General features: G+C 45.1%; 1 protein-coding gene across 5 annotated transcripts in view; it reads right to left on the bottom strand.

Annotated features, from left to right (window-relative positions):
- Positions 1-23,240, bottom strand: part of TLK2 (tousled like kinase 2) — a 43,972-nt gene that overhangs the window by 11,122 nt on the left and 9,610 nt on the right. For 3 of the 5 annotated variants that reach the window (XM_027747324.2, XM_027747333.2, XM_039380374.1), the window contains 12 exons: positions 22,384-22,455; positions 19,734-19,803; positions 18,687-18,730; positions 17,281-17,376; positions 14,278-14,445; positions 13,646-13,741; positions 10,732-10,824; positions 9,412-9,522; positions 7,890-8,026; positions 6,060-6,212; positions 2,084-2,150; positions 156-253 (listed from right to left, as the gene is read on the bottom strand). In XM_027747324.2, the coding sequence (XP_027603125.1) occupies positions 156-253; positions 2,084-2,150; positions 6,060-6,212; positions 7,890-8,026; positions 9,412-9,522; positions 10,732-10,824; positions 13,646-13,741; positions 14,278-14,445; positions 17,281-17,376; positions 18,687-18,730; positions 19,734-19,803; positions 22,384-22,455 (1,205 nt within the window). The remainder of the gene's footprint in view (positions 1-155; positions 254-2,083; positions 2,151-6,059; positions 6,213-7,889; positions 8,027-9,411; positions 9,523-10,731; positions 10,825-13,645; positions 13,742-14,277; positions 14,446-17,280; positions 17,377-18,686; positions 18,731-19,733; positions 19,804-22,383; positions 22,456-23,240) is intronic. The other 2 variants (XM_039380375.1, XM_039380376.1) reach the window with 2 other exon arrangements.

The raw sequence follows: 23,240 nt of genomic DNA on the forward strand, positions 1-23,240 counted from the left end.
GCACTGATGAAAGACTATATAATGGTACCTTGATGTACTTGGAAGCCTTCAAGTTATATCACTGTGCCACCCCCCAGCCAAGTGACCGTTGAGTTGTAACATCAAATTAAAAAAGATTGTCAAGAGAACAAATAAAAATTGCTTTAAGTTCTTACTGTGAATTATCTTCATTGTGTATCCTTTTCAATTCCCTGATGTGTAGATTCCTAACCCTCTCTAGCCGTTCCAGCTCCGCCTGGATCTCTGCTTCTTCCTGCTCAAGGGAAAACCAAAAGGAAAACACGACACTGGGTGAGATACTGCAGGTAGCACTTGGAAACACAAATGTAATTCCACTTCCCAAGAGGTTACTGGCAAAAAAACTTGTCTGGGAGATCAGAGAGATGGTCAGAGTCAATTAAGAGTCAGGTGGAAGGTGACGGGAATGAAAACTGACTGGCCAGTTCTGTTCACACCTACACAGACAGGAGCTCACATCTCTTTACACCTCCTTATTTTTCACATTTTAACATTTTCTGTAATTAAGAAGCCTTGTTCTCTGATCCTGCTCCTTCCCTAAGCGTTGTGCAGCTGTTTCTGTAGGAATTTCAATTCTGTTGGGACAAGAGAAAGATGACAGCGCTCAGAAGTAAGGGCAGGGATGTCATGATGCCACGTGGGGATGGGGCAGTATCCAGACAGGATGGGAAATGTGAGAGAACAACATTGTGTCCCTATTAGTAGTGGCAGTGCCAGAACAGGTCAGAACATTCCTCAGTGCCATGGGGAAGTTCTGACAACTGTTTATCCAGTGGGAAGTTCAGGTGCCCTCAAACACGACACGAGAATTGCCATCCCTGTGGCCAGGGCTGCAAACCTCAAGGAAAACGTGTCCCTTGAGCAGAATGGTTTGTGTGTGTGACTCAAGGGACATCGTTACCCATCGGTCTTGTGACTCTGCTCCTTCCCTTTCCAACTTGTTCTATTTTTAGACACAAAGAATGAGCCGGTTTCCAAAAGTGGAGAAGGATAAGCTCAGCTTCAGACAATGCCACGATCCCAGCACATTACTTCATTTGCCATTAAGGTCCATTTCCCAAGGGATTCCTCCATTCCAGGGTGGCAGTGCCACATGCCAGCAGAGATGGACCTGCAGTTAATCCCCTGGAGCCATGTGGAAGCTGTGGAGCCCTGCCCAGATCCCTTCTCTTTGTTCACAGGTCAATAAAGCACAATGGGCACAGTGCCAGCAGATTCCATGTGTGCAGTAACTTTCCCTTCCACTGAAAATACCAAGGAGTACAGAGGCATTAATGAGGCTTTGAATGCAACCTGTGTGTCAAGGTTACAGGAAAAAAAAAATAAATGTAGAGCTCAGGCACCACCTGAGAAAAGAAGGGGCACATTTGTCCACTTCCTCTTTGTTTCATTTGGAAAAGAAAACTCCTTGGCCTTAGCAGAGATCACACCTAACCAGGAAATGGCAGAAGACATCTATCTTTTTTCCTTCAGAATTGCATCTGTTGCAGTGTCCCAGAAAACTTATTTATAGGTCACTGCAATCACTTTCAAGGTAACCAACAGCTTATCTAAATATAACCTCAGCTGCAGGTACAGTTCCTACTGAAGCCAAGGTATTTGAGAACAAATGGGCATTGCAGCTGCCTAAACAGGACTGGTTTGCAACAGCCCAGGAGATTTTATTGGACTGATAACGCTGGTTACTCAATATTGCAAAGAATTGGAAAAGCTGCATTTTGTTGTTGTGTTCTCCTGATTTCCTTCCCTTGGTCCATTCCTTCCTGTTCCCCCACGCTGGACACGTTCAGAGCCCAGCACCAGGCAGGTCACAGTGACAGATGTCTCAAAAGAGTGGAACTCTCTGCATGAAATCCTAACTGTAAGGACAGAGAAATCTATTTATTGAAGCAAAGAACATCTTTCCTGAATACCACTGCCCTGGAAAAAAATTATTACAAAATCCTGGCTGTCCCTTTCAAGCAACAAAAACATCTCATCAAACAAAGAGTGGTGACCTCTACAGAGAAATGCTCTTGTTCACAGAACACTGCATCAAAAAGCCTTTGTTGCAGTCAGTTCTTACCTTTTTAAGATGACCTAGTCTGAGTTTGAAGATTTCTTCCTGTTCATGATACTCTGCTAATGTTAACCTGCACAAAGGAGAAAGATCCAACACATTAGGGTTCAACAAAATGAACACACGTCACCAGTGGGAGTGACAAATACCCAGAGGACATCAACAGCCAGCACAAAATTCTGTAGATAAACTCTGCAATCCATATTTTTTAATACTCAATCTACAGGAGAACTAAAGCTTAAAATCTCAACACATTAATTTCAAATCCAAGTCCCCAACAACACCTGTCTAGGTTAGGGACTGACTTTTAACAAAGATGGCTAAACCAGAATTTAAATATGGCACACTGAAGCACAAGTATTCCACAGCCTATTTTTCCATGTACAGTTTCATTTACTGACTCATTTTTCAAAGTTTCCTTTGTAATAAAAGCTGGATAATTCAATCCAGCTACTCCCTCTGGGACCAGCAGCACACCTGGCCACAGAGCCACTGCAAACAGAGCAATGACCTGGGATTCAGAGCTTTTTCCTGTTGCAGGTCCTGCCAGGTGGCTTCCAGGGAAATCCTGGGAAATTTACTGTATCTTGGACCTCACATGTAGTTGGGAGAAGCAATGGGAGAAGGGGAATAATCCCCATTTTATGGATAGTAAATGATGTGCAAAATTTCCACCCCAGATGGTTGCTCAAGAAAGTTTTATGCTTTCAATATCTTTTATACAAAGGGGTTGGAGTAACCTGGGCTAGTGGAAGGTGTCCCTGCCCATGGCAGGGGGTGGCACTGGATGAGCTTTAAGGTCCCTTCCAGCCCAACCCATTCCATGATTCTATTCTATAAGCCCATGTAGGACAGAGGCAAAGCTCAGCCTTACACTGAAACAGTGACAGACCCCATCACTTGTGAAGTTCAGTGCCATGCTGAGCTCTTCAAGGTTAGAAAGTCAATCAGTACATTAATTGTCTCACTACTACCAACAAGGAGCTTGGTAAAAGCATCACATGTGAACACAGGGCTATGAAGCCCATATCAACTGCATCTATTTATTCTGTAAACAAGATCTGCATGTGACAGTGTATAAATATCTTTTTTTGAACCTAAACTGAGTTCAAAAGACATCCCAGGAGGATTCCTGCAAGAGCAGTTGTGCTCTGCACAGTACTTCACACAAAGCTCCACGAGGCCTCCACAACATCAATGCCACAACTAATTTCAAGAGGGGGGACCAAGTCCTTCCTCTGTGCAGGCTGGGGGACCTTGAGAGGAGAGAATATTCAGCTGATCAACCACCTTGAAATGCCCCAACTTCCCTCCTCTGTTGATGATGCAGAGGGTCCACATGGCTGAAACCATGTGGAAAGCATCGTTAGCTGATAAATTTAACGCAAAACTCACGAGCCAAGTTCCCTTTGAAGGAATCTCGACCATAAGGAGCTGCTTATTACAAATTAAAGATATGTATAAAACACAGCCAGCACCATAAATGTTCACATGTTGTCCCATTTCTTATAAAAGTGTGCTGAGGGCCAAGGAGTTGGATTTGATGATTCTTGTGGGTCCCTTCCAACTGAGGATATTCTGTGATTCTAATTCACACACCACACCCTCCCCCTGACAGCCTGGATTTTAATCAGATTCAGCCAATCTAAAAGACCATCCCAAAAGTTTAGGTCTTTCTGTGATCCTTTGGTTGCTGTTGCTGTATAAGGGAATAAAGAGACAATTGAATAAACCAGCAACAGGCTTTGCACATATTCTTGTGCCCAAATGCTAAACAGCACCAGTCTCCTCATTAAGGCAGAGATGTAATTAGTACCACCAGATGTAACGAGCACCACCAGGCCAACACTGCCCAAAATAGCTGCCTGTTACAGCAACCATTACAAAAATCACGGGGGTCTGAGACAAACACTGCCCTGTTTCACACAAACACGCTGAAAATACACCACCTCTAGTAGAGCTTTAGGCTGCCCAAGCTGCCCTAATGAATGTCAGACAAGCCCAGCAGATTATTCTTCCTGAATGAAAATCCTTTTCTCATTCACAGCCAGAAACTTATTTTGGGACAGCACATGTTTAAATTTGCATCACAGGACCTTCCTCTCCTTTTTAAGACACAGCAACAGCCACGAACCAAAGAGGAGCCAAAAATCAAAAAGGAATTTGGCTGTCTGCTTCTCATTCAACTTTTAGGAACATTTATATTTAAATTGCCCAAAAGTCAGCCTCTGTGTAAGAGTTACACAGAAAAAGCCTCCCTCCAAAAGTCAGAAAATGTTATTTCTGATACACAATGGTCCAACAAATGCACTCACAGGGTAATTAATGATTAAGCAAGTAGTCAGTCAGTCCAGTTGCTACAGCTGACTTGCAAAAACGATGTTTTCAGAAGCTACAACACTCCACATGAACCACATCCATACCCTGGCAAGCACTTTTTATCAAGCACTCCACAAGAAGCTCTTCTAAGCCACAAGTATAAAACCCTAAAATGATAAAACCCCAAAGTGAAGAATGATAAACCAGCAAGAACCAGAGAAAAAGACCTGGTAGCACAAAAGGCTTCCCAGCAGAGTCTGGCAAAGCTGGGTGAGGTCACAACCTCAGCACAGGCAGAAGCTCACTCAGTATCACAGACACGACCATTCCCATCAAGACCTGTCCTGCCACATCTCCAGAATAATTCACACCACAGGTGCACCAGTCTGCTGGGGAAAAACATCCCCACAAACATGGGGAAAGCTCATCCCACCCCTCAGAAGTCAAAGTTTACCACAATGAACAGCAACACTTCAAAATATCCCTGCACTGCCATTCCACTGGCTGCTCCCACCTCAACCCTTGCAATGCAGAAGGACAACTTGAAAGTTTTATTTAGTCCTTTTCAAGCTCACTTGGCCAGAATGAGGGGTAAATGACTCCAATCAAGTTAGTTCTTTGCCCTCCAATATAACCCACCTCATCTGCAGGCACCTGGATGCCATCTGGGGGCACTGCCCTGGTTGCTGAGGGCACCCTGAACATGAGGATTCCCCCAGTGCCATCTCTGCTGTGCCTGCACAAGGCAGTGGGAGCTGTTGCTTCATGTGCCCTTTTAAAGATCCAGGCCAAGAATTCAAAGGGCTTCAGGAACTTGGAGGTCAAATCAAGCCCAGGAGATTTAATAGTGCAAAATGAAAAGTGTCACTGAGAGTTATGGTATTGCCCACAGCAAGGAAATGGGGTCTGTAAAGGGAACTGATAGAATGGAGGGGTAAGTCTCTGACTAATGTATTTCCAACTCATAAAAAGTTCCAAAAAATAATGGTTTAAATTTCTTGTGAGACCCAGCTTTACTCTCTAAGAATATAAAGACTCTTGGAACATCAGTAACTTCAAAAGAGGTAGGGGAAAAAAAGTCTTTCTTCTTACAGAGTAGCACTTCCACTACCTTTCCATTTCCCCAACTCAGGTATGTGTGAAAGACTGCTCTGGGGACACAGGCCAGTGCTCAGTGCTCTGTCTCTACAGAGAGCATCTGATTTCTTCAGCATCCCAAATTCATTGTTTGAAAATTCCAACTCACAATTCTCCCCAGAAAGTCCATAGAAATCAAGGCTTTTCAAGGTGTATAATTTTGTTTTCCTTACAAAAAGTGCACCACGTGTCCTACCCTGATACTGATATCAATTGTGAACTTGCAACACTTAAGTCAGACCCCACTTTCCAAATACTGAAAAAGCTACTGCATTCAAAAGAAATAAAGTTAAGCTCATATACAAAGTCTGGACTCAGCAATGATCCTTGTTTTACTCCAATGAAAACTATTCAGACCCGCAGCCAGATGTTGCTGAGTGCCAGGCTAATTCCACAATACTCATTTGTGCATGGAGCGAAGCCTGGAGGCAAGGGCAAGATTCCATTTCCCAGGAGATATTCCATGCTCTCTAACCAAAGCCTGTGGCTTTGCAGTGCCCCACAGAAGGCCCTGGATGGAACCTACGTTTCATTTTCTGCCCCGTTGGTCTTGTTCTTGCGCTGCTTCTGCTCGTTGCTGGCAGGGGGGGTCTGTCCCATGGCCGGGGGCTTCCTCTTTGCCAACATTTTTCGTTGTCTTTCTATTTCTTCCCGCTGGGAATTTATCCTTTCCTGTTGCCTGGAAAGCAGAGAGCAGAAAAAAAAAAAAACAACAAAAAACAACCATGAAGGGTGTGCACTTGGTTGTCTTCAGCATCTGCTCTCACCGGATCGGAGCGAGGAATCCCAAACGGGTTGGACTCGGAAGATTGGAAACGAAATATTTTCGTACAGAAAAGGGGGATGTGCCAAACGTGATGAGTCAGATTTTTAAAAGGTGTTTTTACAGAAAAGGGGATTCTTTTCCTGGCTCACAGAAACCTTGCAGTGAGTGAAAGGTTTTATTCATGCAGAGGATATCCAAAACCAAGGAGTCGCTGCCCTCACGGAAACCCAGGATCCATGGTAAGTCACTAACTTTCCACATACTTTTTCCTAGAAGGCTCTGTTCTGAATCTCAAGATTTTCCTGTTAAAACTGTTCCTGAAGGCTGGTACTGCCTGACAAAGTATCTTTATACTTCAAAGGTACAGTTAAACTACCCTAAGTTCTCTAAAATATAACCAACACCATTCCCGATTTCACTAAGAAACAGCCTCCCCTCCGAGATAAAAAGACTATCTGGAAACATTTTGAAGTGATAAAAGCACTCTTGAAATTCAAGTCTAAATGACTTAAGCATTTACATACTTAATTCCCTTTTAAGAAGACACTGCAGGTAAGTATTCCAAAAGCATTTCCTCCATGTCTTACAGCACAAACTAAGCAAGAATTATAAAGTCCTTAATCTGTGCCTAACAAGAGCTGCACCTCCCTATCAGACTACAGAGAAGAGATGTGATTTTAAAGGATCACACACAGCTCTCTCTAATGCAATTAATTTGCCAAGTCCTACTTAAAGGTCTAGGCCAGGTGGGAATTGACTGGATATTTCCATTAACATCCTGCATAAAAGGGTCTCTGATCTTCATTTCCAGGTTTCTGCAGCCCCTTTGATCACTGTTACCAGAAGGCAGAAAAAGTTAAATAGTATGGATTTTCTCTTTTAAGCTTCTCTACTTTCTACTTTCAAGGAAAAAAAAAAGCAAGCTAATTAGCCTTCCCTGACTAATGTATGCAAGTATGCAAATCAAACTGATTGACTCATAATATAGGTGAGATTTTGGTCCACCCTAAGCACAGCAGTCACAGAATCAACGAGGTTGGAAAAGACCTCTGAGATCATCCAGTCCAACCTTTGACCCACACCACCACCTTGTCATCCAGAGCATGGCACTGATGCCACATCCAGTCTCTTCTTAAACACCTCCAGGGATGGTGACTCCACCACCTCCCATTCCAATGCCAATCACTCTCTCTGTAAAGACCTTCTTCCCAATGTCCAACCTAAACCTCCCCTGGCACAGCTGAAGACTGAGCCCTTTTGTCCTACTGCTGGTTCCTGGGAGAAGAGACTGCCCCCCACCTGGCTACACCCTCCTGTCAGGGAGTTGTAGAGAGTGGGTGCACTGAGGATTCCCAACAGGGCTTTCCAACCCACTCCAACCATTTCAGTCCAGTTCAAGTCTCTGGAGCTTTCAGTGGAAACGTATTTCCCCCTTCAGGGTGAAATCATTCCCCATTGTCAGTAGCTCCTGTCTGATCCTTCCATGCATCACTCACACCATTCTCACACTGACATGCAAGGCATCACACACAACTGCTTGCTTTTGACATTTCTGCCTGTGAAGTTAAAGAAAGTCCTGTTTGTCCTCACTTGATGAGGTTCTGGAAGGCGTAGCCGTCTGTCCACTGCTCGGTGAAGGACGCGCCGTGCCGCACCGTGGTGAAGTGCCCCAGCCTCAGCCTGTCCTGCATGCTCTTATCCCTGCAGGCCATCTTCTCCTGCTTGGACTGCAAACAAAACCCAGCACATGTGAAAATACAAGCCATAAATTAGCAGCTAAAGAGCTGTGCCCTGTTTTAAATCACCACCAATTCTTAGCGCTTTCTATTGTTTCGGTTCTGCTTATCTGAAATGCAGCTGATCATTGAGCAGGTTACTGCTGGTGCTTCACAGGGGTTTGACAAGTATTTGTTCACCTCCTTCCTGGTATTTCAGCCTCACTTTTCCCTCCTGATTATTCCCTGGGCAGCTCACCCATCCTAGGATCAGTTGAAATCAGTCTGGCAGCAGGATTAAAGCTGCCCCTTTGTGCCAGTAGCTTAGCTAGACCACAGGCCTGGCTCTGATCAGGCCCTTATTGACTCCATCAGGTGATGGAGAAAGAAAATACACCTTGGATCACTTAAGAGTATGATACAGTGATCAGCCAGCTCAGTCCTAGACTTGTACCATGCCCAGACATGACACAACCTCAGTTAGGTCACCAACATGCATAAACACTGGTGGTGGTGTCTGTCACAGAGGGTTTTGGTGGTTTCTGTACAGAGTGTTTCTGGGAAGTGAGAACAAATTTCCAAGGCCTGAGACAAGAACAGCAAAGTTTCAGCGAGACAGGATTAAAGATGAGCCTGGGAAGCTCCCCACTGGAGCCCCAAGTACCTCTCTGAAAGCCAGGCCTACTTAACACCTTGCCCAGAGTCACAAATCCTCCCAGAGAGGGGAGTCCCAGTCAGCCAAGAACAATCAGCTCTGTGACAAAAGCAACTCAAACAGACTGCACGTACCAGCCAGCACCCGGGTGGTTTTGCCCATCCAGTGCCCACAAACAATAGGTGTAATTGGCCAACAGGTGAAAGAGCAATCAAAACCCCCACTGTTTAGCCATCAGGAAAGCTGGAAACCTTTCAACACTGAGCAGGCTGGACACTGGTAAACAGCAGCCTGGCACTGGCCCCAGTGTCTTTAATGTGTTGTTTTCAGTGTTACACAAAGCAACGATCTCCAGCTTCGCCCCGTGGAAGAAGGAAAGGTCTAAATCACCTGCCCGTGTCCCAGAGCAGATCTGCAGTCCCACTGCACAAGGGGACACTGCTCTGGCACTGCCAGGGCTGCACAGGGTTGCTTTTAAAGTGCATGAGTCTCCAAATCAAGCAATGCCTGCTGCATTTAGAGCTCTATTGCACTCAAGCAAGAGATCACTGCGACTGTGAAAAGTAACCAAATCCCAACATTCTGAACCATTGCAGTCTTTGGATTATGTTCTCGTTTGCAGAGAAATAATTCAAGGCAGAATTCCAGTTGTCTTTTATCACCACAGCGAGAGGAGGAGGTTTTTACTGTTCAGATGTTTCCAAGGATGTGAAGTGTGCCTGCAGAGATGTCCCCTGCTCACCTTTTCTATAAGAAGCTTCTTGCTCATCGTTACACATCGATTCAACCGCTCCTTGTACTTCTCCAGCATCTTCTGCTGCTCATCAATCTGCCTCCTCAAATCACAGTTGGCCTAAAAGTGAACAGAGAACAAAGCCTGTGACTTTAAACCACTGAGAAGAGCCAAACTAAGCATCACCTAGGCAGAAGTTTCTCCAGTTAGCTCTAGGGAGCAGATTAAAGTCAGCAAACCAGCAGGATAAGGAAAAAAGGAACAGGTTCCTCTTGGCAAAACATCCAAGACAAACTTAAATTTTTAACTCACTCACATCTGAACACCCCTCTAGAACAGGTAAGTTCTATCATCCTGCTTTACAGGTAAGGAACTAAGGTACAGACTAACACAAGGAAAAGGATTTTTTAAAAAATTCTTTTAAACATTTAAGACCTTGCCCCAGCTACCAAGTCTCAAAATAGCTTAGTCATTCCTGGACTATCCTTCCTCTTTAGCCACAATACTGGCAGAGGAAAAGGATGGGGGAACTCCCTTTGCACTTTCAGTGAAATTCTTGTTTAAATCACTATCCATGAGCCCCTCTACACAGACTGCTGCCAGCAGCAGCTGCTGTGTAACAGCACAGAGCACAATTGGATCTGCAGCCATTTGCATTGAGAGAAACTTAAATTTGACCATCTCCCTTCCAACCAATTGTCTGGCTTCTGATAAACAGTAAATGGTAAAAATAATAATAATAATGATTTAAAAAAAAATCTATTTCCTGCTTCACAGATTATTTTGTTTCAGATGCTGAGACCACACACACACACACAGAGCCTTCCCTCTACTCCCTTTAATGTGCTTTCTAATGCTTTTTGACACTTCACAAGAGCTGCCTCTCCAGCTGATGAAAGGCACATCAATTAGAACTTCTCCATTAAGACAAGATCCTTGATTTAAAGGTATTTATCTTTTACTGAAGAATACCAATGGGTTAAGAGTTTTACTCTTTTGGTTTGACCAAAAGATGTTCTCCTCATCTCTCCACACATCACTGACTCTCATGAACGAGCATTTCAGAACACAACTCCCCAGGTACTGAGAGGCTGCTGCACATGCTGCTGAACAAAAGCCACAGTCACTGCTTGTGGATTCAAGCAGGCCCAAACACAAGTGTCTACACAAGCCAGACAATTATCCTGCACTTGGATTTGTTTTACCTTGCAAGTGTGTTGGTTCTACAGCTGGTGTACAAAATCCTGCTCTGCAGCCTGGCTGGCACAAGCATTCCAGGTAACTTTAAATAGCAGCTTTTAGAAGAGTTGTCCCACTTAAAATACTTACTCTTAATAAGTCATCTATCCTCCCCTCCTTCTTCTCCAAGTCAGAGTTCTTACTGTTTTCTAGTGCAGATATTTTTTCCATTGTGAGGTCGGACTGTAGGGAAAAATCACCATAAACCATGTTTAAGACAAACAGGGAATGTTTCAGACAGTCAGCACATAACATCCCAGTGGAACCCCCTCTGGTCTGAACAGCTGGGTCTAAGAAGGACTGATCCCCTGCATCCTTGCAGTCAGGGGAAGAATTTTCTCCATTATTCACTTTGTTTTTGCATGGGGGGCTCCTCCAGCACAGCAGGGGCAGTCAGCCAGCACAGAGCTGCTCTGGAGAACACAAACTGGGAACTCTGCACAGGCTACAATATCCTGTGTCCTGCAAATTTTAGCTTTACAGTTGAGCTCTGCCCACTCCTTGGTGGTCTCTGTGCAGGAGAGCTTGTATAGGGAAAAGGCTTAAGACAAACCCCACCAAATCCCAGCCCTCAGCTGGAATATCACGTTTATGAGATCTTTGATGGGCACAGACAACCACCTGCAGACAGAGACAGCACCTGTGGGTTCTAAAGTGGTCTTGACAGAAAACACAAGTCTTCATTTTAAAACACAGATGGACAGCAGGAATATTGAGCACAAGCTTTTGTTTCTGACAAATTGTTGTATTAGTGCCCACTGGGGACAGGAGCTTTACAGTTCTCGAGTGAAACCTATTTGGAAAGTTTTATGGGGTGCAGCACATCTCCAATACCTTCACCAGTGAAATGAGACTTAAACCCAGCAACAGAAGACATATACTATATTCTTTTAGTGTTCCAAACTCAGCACTCTGATGAAAGGATGGGGAAGGAAAGGGGAAGGAGCTGGTATGTACATGAACACAGCATCTAAAATAGCCAAGTGAACACAGAGGAAACTCTCTCCCTGACTGCCCACACACATTTCACACTTATGGCTAGCAGGCACCTATCCTGGTTCTGAGAAGAGTTAGCAGAGACTTAACCTGTGGAATTGTTACATAACTGTTCTTCAAATTCCAGGCTTGCCTGGAAGCTCACACCATGGAGCAAGAGACAAACTTGGCTGACTGTTGCCTCTCTACACATGCCCAGTAGGGGAAAGCTCAAAGAGAACACCTGCCAGCACTGCTCATCGAGCAAGATGGGCCTAAATCCCAAAAGACAAAGGGGAGGCCTGGGAAGGTCACCTCACCTCTGCCCTAACTCGGTTTATGCTTCCTGCCTGCAGGAGGCACGTGTGACAAAAGCTTTTGTCAGGGAGGGCAGCAGGCAGGGGGTGTGTGGAGAACCTGGGCTGCAGCTGGAGGCCAAGCAGCAGAAAGGTTCTTTGGTAGCTGTTATTTCATTCTGCCAAGGGCACAGACACGCTTGCCCTGGGGCAGATGAAGGCTGTTTGAGCATCCACACTCTTCCATGTGACTCCATCCCAAACCACACGGCCTCAGAGCACCTGGGCCCAACACTGAGGGAATCACATCCTGCTCCTGTCACTGCCACCAGGGATTCAAGCTGGGAATCACTGAAGATTATCTTTTTTTTCCCCTTTCTAAATTCTATCAACTCCAAACAGGTTTGGAAGGGAAAACCCACGAATGTGTACATGTCCTCATCGTGCAGCCAAGCATCCTCCTGGATTCTTTCCCATAAGTGTATCCTACATCCAGACCTCTGGAGAATATAATGAAGTTGGACAGCTGCAAAAAGCTTGCTCAGAAAATGTCTTGCAAAGAAGATGGACCTTGTGGGCATGTTAAGCAGAGGAGAGAGTAAAAACATCTATTTGAATAAAATAGATGTTAATGGAATAAAACCCACTATTTGAAGCGTGGGTGTTGGGACAGCAAAGATTGAAAGGTTTCTCTGGCAGGTTCCTGAGTTATGGCATCGTTCTCACACAAGAATTCCCCAGGGAAAACAGCAGCAAACATGGATCTTCCCAGACCAGCATTTTAACAACACAGACAACAAATGTGACCCTAGTGACACAACAGAGCTTAGGCCTGAGCAAGTGAGTACTCCCAGAGGTGGAATTGCTGTCCTTGGTGCACAAAGAACTTGTACCACCTGCTGGGGGAATGGAGACCGGACCTTCCCCAGCAACCAAATCATCTCTGACACGGACCAGTGTGAGGAAATGATTGCTTAAAAACTGCTCAAGGGAAGGGTCAGACACAGAGAGATCAGAGATGAAAATCCAAAGAAGATTAAAAGCAGGCTTGGAGAAGAAATAAGCCAGGTGCATCGCAGATAAAGCTGAACATCCTGGTAAGCAACAGAAGAAGATGACACAGATAAAAGAATCTTAATGTAAAAGGCACCAAAAAGACACCAGTACAGTCAGAAGAGCTACTCCTCTTCCTGACTCCAGGTCAGTGAAGTTGCTGGGAAGCACTGTCAGGAACACATCATGTTCCACCTTGACAGGACAAACTATTCCAGGGGTGAACTCTGCAGAGGCCAAAGATCTTCCAGCCAGACTGTGGCTATTTGTACTGTAAGCCATGCAGATACACCCAGGACCCTGAACAGAGGCATTCCCAACCACCACTCAGGTCTCCTTCACACCTTCACTTCCAGAGAGAACATTGAGGATAGCACAGAGCTGACACAGACAGGGCTGAGATGCTCCTCTCCCAAGCACAGTCACACACAGCTGAAGAACTGCCCACAGCATTGACACAGAAAAGCCTCAGCAGTAGATTGGACAAACTCCAGCAGCAGCAACTGAAAACATCCTTTACAAGATGAGGAACAAAGTTCAGAGTGATTTACTTCACTCAGTAGGTACAGACTGAGCTGGGAATACTGGCTCTTCCACTGGAAGCATCATGTCCACTACCAGTGGCACAGCATCAAGCTTCAACCTCACACCCAAGAGCTGTATCATCTAGTGAGCTATACCTGTGACTGTTTGTGCTGGATGGAAATCTGTTTTTGGGAAGTGCAGGAATGCTCAGTGTTCCCTGATCCGGTAGAAGATGGGCTGCCTTGCTGGGCCTGTAAAAGAAAGTTGTGTATCGTTATACGTCCCTCAGCACGACCACAGAGCCCGTGCACACACACAGGGCTGCAGCCTGGCCTGCACCACACTCTCATGTTCAGGTTTAAGAAGGCTCTAGAGATTCAGTTCAGTAAAACAAGAGTGTCAGTTTGCTTCAAGAAGCCTGGCCCAACCTGCTGAAGACAAAGCTTTTAAAAGCCTGATATAATTCATGTCAGCTGAGATTAAGCGAGGCCAAACCAAACATTTCTCACAGCAAGACTATACTTCATTCTTTTGCTTTTGTGCATCTATCAGATTAACCTCTCAGATGGTATCATTCCGATCTAAGATTTTTTGAGTTGTTAACTAGAAACTCACACTTCTATTAAACGAGCAGAGCCTGGCACCTACAGCTCTTCACAAGGGAGATGAACTTACCAGAAGACGACAGACTGGGTCAGCAAAACCCAGGCTGCAGAAAAGCTCTGAACTCCCCATCCCTCAACTAGCCATCCCTTTAAGGACTCAAAACCTCTTGGGAGCTGCTCACCGAGACAAAAGTAAAGCAGAGGCCACCTCCCCTCTGTGCCAGCTGCTCATTCTCAAGCCGCTGCTTCGCCAGCATCACCGACATCAGCGTGGGCAGCGCTGAGTGCTCCTCCTGCGGCTCCTTGGCTGCGCTGCCGTCTGCCCCGTACAGCGGCTGCTCCACCCGCCGCTGCAACACAGGCACAAAACACACAGTCAACTACTTTTGGGGCTTTGGGGGGGTTTGTTTTTTTTTAAAATTGAAAAAGAAAAAAAAGCAGTTCCTTCTGAGTCTCGCCAAAAACTGTTGTCAGCGAAGCAGCAGCTCAGGAATGAGCAGGCGGCGTGGTGAGGATGTGATAACTCCAGTCCTGCGGGGATTGCTCCAAGGGCAGGCAGCAAAGGGGAAATGGAGGGAACAATTAAAAAAAACCCCACCAACCTAACAAATGAACACACAGGACAGAATTCCTCGTCGCTGAACAAAACCCCCTTCCTTCGCAAATACGTGTTTCAGAGCCAGCAGGTTGAGGATCCAAAAATCTACATTGAGGTTTTTGGTCGAGGCGTTCACAATTGTACTACTTGATGTTTTGAAAGGTTCACTTTAAAACAGCCAATGTCACCATACAGTGTTATTCTGGGGAAGTAAACTGGGTCAGAACTGCTAAATGGCAGCAACCTAACCATGTCTAGGACCCAGACATCAGGGCAAGCTCATTTCTGTCATTACAGCTGGGGCCCATCTCCTACAAGGTAAACAAGGTACTAATGCATTCCCCAAATCTTTTAAAGATCTGTTACATCTTTGAAGGCTCAGCTCCTTTCTCCTGCAGCAGACTCGTTTTCCAACTGTGATCCAGGAACTGGGTTTAATAAGAACAAGAATCATCTGAGCTACACTGATTACAGCACTCAGCATCTCCCTGTCCTGACTTTCCAAGCCAGCCCATAGCTGCTAAAACTTGGCAGTCTGGGTAATAATCATCCAAGTCCTTCCAAGCCCTAACTCTGGGCCAGGCAAATGCCTCAGGGAAAGTAAACAGTCAGGTCAGGCTTCAGTTTTTCCTAATAGCCTAAATTGCAACCTGAAGCATATTTCCTGGCTAACATTACCAGTGTCAAGAGTGTGCTTCCTTCCCCAAAAGAGAGCTCGTGCCTGAGAGTGGCATCACAAGAGCCTCAAGACCTGCAGATCATTGTTCTGATCAAAGGAGGAATGAGGCAATTCAAAGCAGTCAAGAGATCTGAAGACAAGAAGTGACGTCCTGAAGCCACTACAATTCCTCTGCAAGTTCTGATTGCAGAAAATTGCCAGTGCAGTACAGATTAACTCGGGTTTGGAGGAGCTTTGTCTCATGTGAAAGACATTTCAACACTCTGTTCCCTTCCTAGACCACACTGACACCTGCAGTGGGTAAGATACTCAACCTTCTCCACTCATCCCCATTTTTTGGGCCTCAGCTCAAACCACTGACATTCAGTTTGGAAGAAGAGGACAGATCTTGCAAAGGCCCAGAATTGTTATGAATAAGCAAACACCACAGGTTTAGCTGCAAGAGTAAAGAAGAGAAGAAACACAAAGAGCACCCGTGTAAGGAGGAACACAAACTGGCCTCTCTGAAACTAACTCTAACATCAATATTCACCAGAAATACTCCACTCAAACTTCTACCTACTTAACACACACAAATGCAGAAGAAAACCAAAGGAAGAATCCACTTTTCCCACTACAAACACCTGTGGGGTATCTCATCTGCTGGAAAAAAGAATTGTCTCTAGTCCCTCACACATCTGCAACATTCAGAGATGCTATTTCTTTCACTACCCTCTCTTTAAAGAGATATATTAGTGAATTAATACAAGACAGGAGGAAGGGCCATTCAACTGACAAGCTGTATTTTAGTTTTTAGAAACATTAAAAAGGATCTAGAAGCATGTGTGAAGCTCCCCCCTCAAGCAGCAATGAAAGGATTCTGAAATCTAACAGTCACACATGGAATTCTGAGCAGAGTGTTCAGTGCTGGGGTTTAGTTCAGTACATTCAGGAACTGTGTAGAGGTCTCTGCAGAATAATGTAATCCCTAAAGACTTTGGTTTTGGGAATTCCAACCTTTCCCACAATGCTCCAGACTTTTGTGACACTCAACAGAAGCTGAACATTTTTAAAGAGGGAGCCCAGGCAGTGGTCAAAACTAGAGCTCAGCTCTGAATATTGTTTTGCTAATGAAGCAGATTTCTTTGGCTGCTCTGTGCTAAAATGGCTTAAAAATACTGGTTACTTCTTCACATCCAGATCTTGCAGAAATGCTGTGACAGCAAAATGGAATTATGTAACAAACAATAGCACCAGCTGTGCATGTACACACATTCCTCTGCAAGCTTTGGCTGATGCCCCTTGCAAATCACATGCACATGGTAAGAAGTAAAAGACCTTCCCAGTAAAATTATGGTGTGTACCATGTTCAGGATACCCAAAGGGTCCAATCAAGATCAGAATATCCCTGATTAGAGCTGCACAAACACACGACATTCTCCCAGCTGGATGGAGAAGTTCATGTGCTACAGTGGAATACAGGATAACTAACAGGTCAGTGCCACCTTTTACTAAGGACAGGGACCTCTGTAAGCACACAGCTAATAAAAACAGTCATCCTGCATGCTTTAAGCTGGGGTATCCATGTCACACACAGCTGGAACAGCCACTGTCCCAGGGTCCTAGACACGGCTTTGCTCCCAGAGCCCAGCTTCAGGTTGAAAACGGAGAACAAGCCAAACCACTCACCACGAGCCACCTCCCTGCTCAGAGCCTGGTGTTACCTGTGTCTTAAGCACAGCCACTGAGTCAAGCAATGCCAGGCCAGCAGTAGTGCCAGGCCAGCAGCAGTGCCAGGCCAGCAGCCATGCCAGGCCAGCAGCCATGCCAGGCCAGCAGCAGTGCCAGGCCAGCAGCCATGCCAGGCCAGCAGCAGTGCCAGGCCAGCAGCAGTGCCAGGCCAGCAGCTGTGTCCCCAGGAACACTCACCGGCAAGGGGTTGGACAGGGAATGCTGCGGCGAGGACCTGGCGACGGGCGGCACGCTCCGACCGGGACTGGTGCCTGGGCCACTTCCCCCAGCAAACTGGGCATGGAGACACAACAGGATCAGCAGGAATCCCACACAGACACCACATTTCACCGAGTTTAACACAGACAGGAGAAATTAATCTTAAAAATGAAGCCTTACAGGCTTCACAGACTCATTTTTTTCAGAGGAAAACCTTAACATTTCATGCGGTGTTTTCAAAAGTAACAGCAGAAGTTCCTCAGACAAACCCTGGTATTTGCACTGAGTACATTTTCCTTTTTAACACAAAAGAGATATAAACCTGCATGTATAAACCTTGGTTTATATATCCTATTCTAGTAAACCACTGATTTACTAGAATTATTTACTAGAATAGAATTATTTACTAGAATTATTTTATTTACTAGAATTAAGAATAGAATTATTTACTAGAATTATTTACTAGAATAGAATAGATTTATTCACCAGAATTATTTACTAGAACAGAATTATTTACTAGAATAGAATTATTTACTAGAATAGAATTATTTACTAGAATAGAATTATTTACTAGAATTATTTACTGGAATAGAATTAGGAAGCCCCTTCCCTGTGAGATGTGTCTCCTGTGCACCACAGGAGTGGTAAGGAAGGCACAGCTCCACTGAGGCACCTGTGCCAGTCACTGGTAAGAGACAGGACAGGTAAGGAGCTGGCAAACTGCTCTAGTTGGCACAGAAATCCCTACACCACACAGTGAACTACTCATAAAAAAACTTCAGCCAGGAAAAAATTAAAACACTTATAAGCACTTAATTTCTGACTCCAAGTTGGTCAGTAAAATAAAGAAATGACTTAAGAGAAAAGCTACAGCCCTGGATTGAGCAGAGCTGGAAAAACTTTAGAAACTATGCAATGAAAAAAAGAATATTGACTTTTGGAATGTCCATCACTGTTGTGGGGAGGGGTTTCCATCTCCCACGTGGTGCCAGCCTCCCAGGGGAGGTTTTTCTGCAGAGGGAACCCTGTAAACAACTTCCTACTCCAATCAGTGAGGACTGTGCAGGGAGGTTCTTCTGCAGCATGAGCTCTTATCAAAATTGTTTGCATACTCAGATATCCTCATCTGAGATCCAGGTTCCAATGAACCTCAAACCTAGACTTAAGTGAAAAAAATGCTTTAGCAACTGTTCAAATAAATGTTAATTTAAAAATCAACTTCCTCATATCCTGTGCCTAATCAGATCTGAGCATATCAGGCTGACATCATCAGTCAGTGACCCCAGCAAGGGATCAGCAACTCAAGTCACATCACAAATTTCCATCTACAGATTTTGCAGGATGTGAATTCAGGTAGATTTCTCAGACAACATAAAGACACTTACCTCAAAATAATCACTAATTTTATGTCCTCTAGGAGTGCCTTTTCCTAAAAAGGAAAGCAAAGGATTGAAATAAGAGTTGTGTTTGTAAGAACAGAAGTTCCAATGCCATTCTAAAATCTCCTCCTACATTTTGACACTCCTTTCCCTGCTCAGTGCAACACCTATCACAACAAAGCTGCTGCACAACAAAAGCCTGCCCCAGGGTTACAGCTCCTGTGCTGTTGTTGGGAGGATCTACAGTCGACAATTCAATTAACTCTCAATTCCAAACATTTCAGATCCCATCAAACAGCATTTGCACCTGCTGAAGTACTTAGAAAACACTAAAGGTTTTGACTGTTGCACAGGTTCTCCAAAATTTCCTTCAAGATAAGGAGAGAGCAAAGGGTATTTTAGTCCTCTGCCTTCAGGTAAATTACTTTGTATTAGATCTCTCTTACTTTGTATTAGATCTCTCCCAAGCATTCCTATAAGAGTTCGAGAGATAATTAGTGGTGGCTTAACACCAGCTCATTAAAACTCAGCCCTTTTCTCTTATTATAATATTATCAAAGCAGTTCTGTCAACACAATTTTCACTACTTTCTTGTCGAGGAACAAAAGAAATCTGCTGGAAAATGTGAACTTGGGCTTGAACACACCAGGTTCTCCTGAGCTCTCCGGACAGCAGGGCCTGCTTTGTGCTTGGGCACAGCTGGTTCTCAATTTGTTGGGGCACAGCTTACTGTAACAAGGCTCAGAAAGCAGGGAAGGGAGCACAGGCTCTGTCCTCCAGTCTGGCTGCTGTGTGTGTGGTGATGCAGGACCAAAACAACCCTGCAGCTGAGCCATAGGAAGCCCCTGGGCAGCCTGTCCCATGGAAATGCAAGAGTTTGTGGGAATAAACTGAGTATTTTTCTGCCAGCGAGGATAACGAGGCTCCCAGAGGAGAATACACCATCATGGAGCAGTTTATAACAAGCTGCCCGACACACCCTGGAGAAGAGCCATTAGTTTCCTAGGACACAAGGAGTTACCAACCCTGCAGCAGGGCGGGAGCAGGAATTACCTTGACTGGTCTCGTAGGGTTCAGCTTTCCTCTTCCTATTCCGCTGGTCATTCTGTTTTTTCTCAGGAGTCTGTTAAACAATACTTCAAAATTAACATTTCTGCAGTTATTCCAAGAGTTAAAGAAAATGCCAATACACAATAATCTGTTCCATATCCCCAGTGGCCAGATCGTTTCTCTGGTGCATTTGTTTCTCCTGCTGGTACTTAAAGAAACAACTGCTCTCAAATAGCTGCTACTTTCTGATGTGCTGCAGAAGGGAGAGAACACGGTTAACAAGGAGAATAATGAATTTTTTCTATTTCAGCTGCAGCAATCCAGCCTCTACTACCCAGTGACCTCTCAGGGTGAGCATAGCAAGCTCAAACACTTATGAAAATCTGTGTAAACTGTTTCAAGGTGATCATAGCACTGGTACAAGGGGAATAACAATGAGAGGTCTGAGTACTGACATCCAAATTTGCAGTCCAATCACAGCCCACCAGGACAATTCACCTTGCCTGCAGGTAATGCTTCCTCCCAAAGCTCATTGCAGATGGGGACAAGAACTATCCTGTCCACTGGTTCAAAATTACAACCTTGCACAAGGCAAGGAAGAGCCCCCCAAGACAGCAGCCAGGAGAGACCTGCCACAGGTGCTGGACTTTGGTTTGCTCCTCAGCTGCTGTCACTAAAGTCAAGGGTCAGTTGCTTCTGCCATTTCTGTGAGCAACCAGAGACCTGAAGGGCAGCTGACCAGTGGATTGATGAATAATCAGTGTTATTTATGCACAGGCACAATACAGAGCATAGTTGACAGGCCTGAGGGCTCCAGAAGTGTCACCCCTGAGGGCTGGAGGCTCCAGAGTATCATGCCTGAGGTCTGAGGGCTCCAGAAGTGTCATCCCTGAGGCCCAAAGGCTCCAGAGTGCCAGGCCTATCTGTTTGTACAAGGCTGACAGGCCCAAACACGTGGGAGTGGAGGAGACCCTGGCATGGTGCTTTCCCCATCAGCAGGGTCACATCTGTGGCCAAACCTGCTGAAAACATAAGGAAGCACTGCTGGAAGCAGCTCACTGAGGTTGCTGGAAAGAGAGAGGTCTTATCATTTCCATCACCAAACGTCATTTTAAAAACATCTCTTATCCCAAAGGGTCCCAAAGAATTCCCAAGCTCTCTGCTCTACAGTCACTGCAGCCACCACTAAACCACACCCTGGGGCCAGGGAGAAAACCACAGAGTGCAAAACACAGCTCTGGGGGAGGGAGAGCCACGGCCAGGGAGTCTGTGGGAAACCCAAGTTTCATGCTCTCTGCAAACCCAAGTCTCAAGGCCCCTGTTTGAAGAGCTCTGCCAAAAGACTTGCACAGAGTCAGCACAGAAATCAATCTTCAGCAGCATAAAAAGGGATAAAGCTGAGCCTAAACCTGGCTGTGTCCCCACAGTGGGTGGTGGACATGGACATCTACAGCCCCACGTTACCAGCTGGGCACCCACTGCCACGTTTTCTAAGAGGATGGAGGGGATGTTAAGACAAAGGTGGTTACTGTGTCTGCAAGGTACTTTTTTAGAATGAGGGGACTGCAAACTCCATAACTGTGTAGAGACTTGCTGCTCCAGCTGCTGTGTGTGGAGAAGTCAGTGACATTGCCTCCTCACTGCAGAGTGAAGAGCAACTCCTGAGCAGCGTTGGCGTGACTGTAACACCACGGGCTCCATTACAGCCTCCATGGAGCTGGGAGCATATTAATGAGATTCACTTGAAGTTGTTTTTCCATTCAAGTACTTACATAACAAAAATGACACACAACATTATCTGCTACAGACTGAAAAAGCAAGGAATGGGAGAGATTAGAGTATGTCAGCTTGGTCAATTTAAATCTCTCCACAGAAGTTCAAAAAAAAAAAAACACAACCCAATTAAAATAAGAATGAATACTCGGTTTTTCACTATTAACTGCACTTCTGGAGTTTTAGATATTGCATTCTCAAAAGACTGAGCTTCACTAGACCCCTCATATCAGCACTGCCATATAACAGAGGGAAGTATGATCCAAAACTTACCTGATCACCATGTGGGAAGTTCTTTAAATGCATAAGAAAATGCACTTAAACTTGAGATTTAGCTTTATTAACATGGAATTTTAAAGTAAAAATCTAACTCTACACTTAATTTTGCTGCTTTAGCAAGAGTTTTTAAATAGTTAATCCTAAAGCACTGAGACTAATTAGGGACAAAGCATCAATTTTCTCCTCCCCACACTTGCACAGAGTGATCCATGAAAACTCTGCCTTGTACAGACTTAGGCAAACTCCCATATTTGATAGATAAGGCAAACTTTTCCATCGGTGCTCTCTGGCTTTTATTGGTTCAAAAGTACACCAAAACCAGCAAACAAATCCCAGTGCAGCCCAAACCAATTCCCTAAGCTGAGCTTTACAAATGCTGTGTTTGGGGTTGGGTAAATCCTGCCTGGAGCAGTGGGAAGCTTCCCAGCATGGTCCAAAGACTGCAGGGTTAAGCTCCAGACTAAATACTTGCACTAGTCCCACTCACAGCCCAAACTAAGACAACTGTTGCTCACTCTCACACAATTTCTTGTACATTTTGAGTTCAATCATGAACTTAACATGAGTTAAGCCCCAAAAGCCCAGGGGTTGAGCCTCTTACCTCCAATTCCTTATCGCTCAGAGAGCCCACGCTGCACAAGCTCTGGTTGGAAGACTCACTATTTAATGGACCCTGGTGAAAAACAAACAAAGACTGTTAGAAACAACACCCAAACGAGGCAGACCCGTCCTATCAAACACTGCACCTCTGGGCTGGCCTAAGTCCTGTGGGTACAGCAGCTCCAACACCCCCACACAGGATGGGGCACTAAACTTCACAGGTCCTTTGCAGCAGGACAGTTGGATGGTCAGTGGACAGTCTTTTCTCAGGATAATGCTCCTCCAGCCTTTGGAATGATATTTCTGTATCAATTTATATACTCACTGCTCCATGTAACCCCACCCACAAACCAGCCAAGGTGGTATTTATAACAGCCTAAGGTTTGAGGGGAAAAAAACCTCCTGATTCGTTGAGTAGCAGGAGTTCCAAGCTCAGCTCTTCAGACAAGCATCTGCTTGACCCTGGGCTAAGCATTCAGAGGCATCTTCCATCTGGCAAGGCAGCTATTACTGTTATCAGATGCTGGCTGTACCACTGATTTTTCTTTAAATGTGTCATTTTATGCTTTTTTTAACACTGGGAGAGTGCACAAGTGAGAGTTGTGTTCCCAGCAGTCCAACTGGTACCCACAATACCATCTTTCCCACTTGGCTGTTTTATGGACCCAAGGCTGACCTGCCCACAGAGCAGCTGCTCCCACCAGGCCACAGCACAAACTCCAGAGGCTGGAACAGATTTATCAAAATAGTAACCAGGTACCTCAAGAGCCTGCTGCATCTTTGCAGGCTCTGCTGGATACACATCTGCATTTTTACATATCCAAGCAGTTTGAAAATGATTTAAGATCTGTATCAAAA

This window comes from Pipra filicauda, unplaced genomic scaffold, assembly GCF_003945595.2.
Source record: "Pipra filicauda isolate LSUMZ 115617 unplaced genomic scaffold, ASM394559v2 scaffold193_size2426894_pilon, whole genome shotgun sequence".
Lineage (NCBI taxonomy): Eukaryota > Metazoa > Chordata > Aves > Passeriformes > Pipridae > Pipra > Pipra filicauda.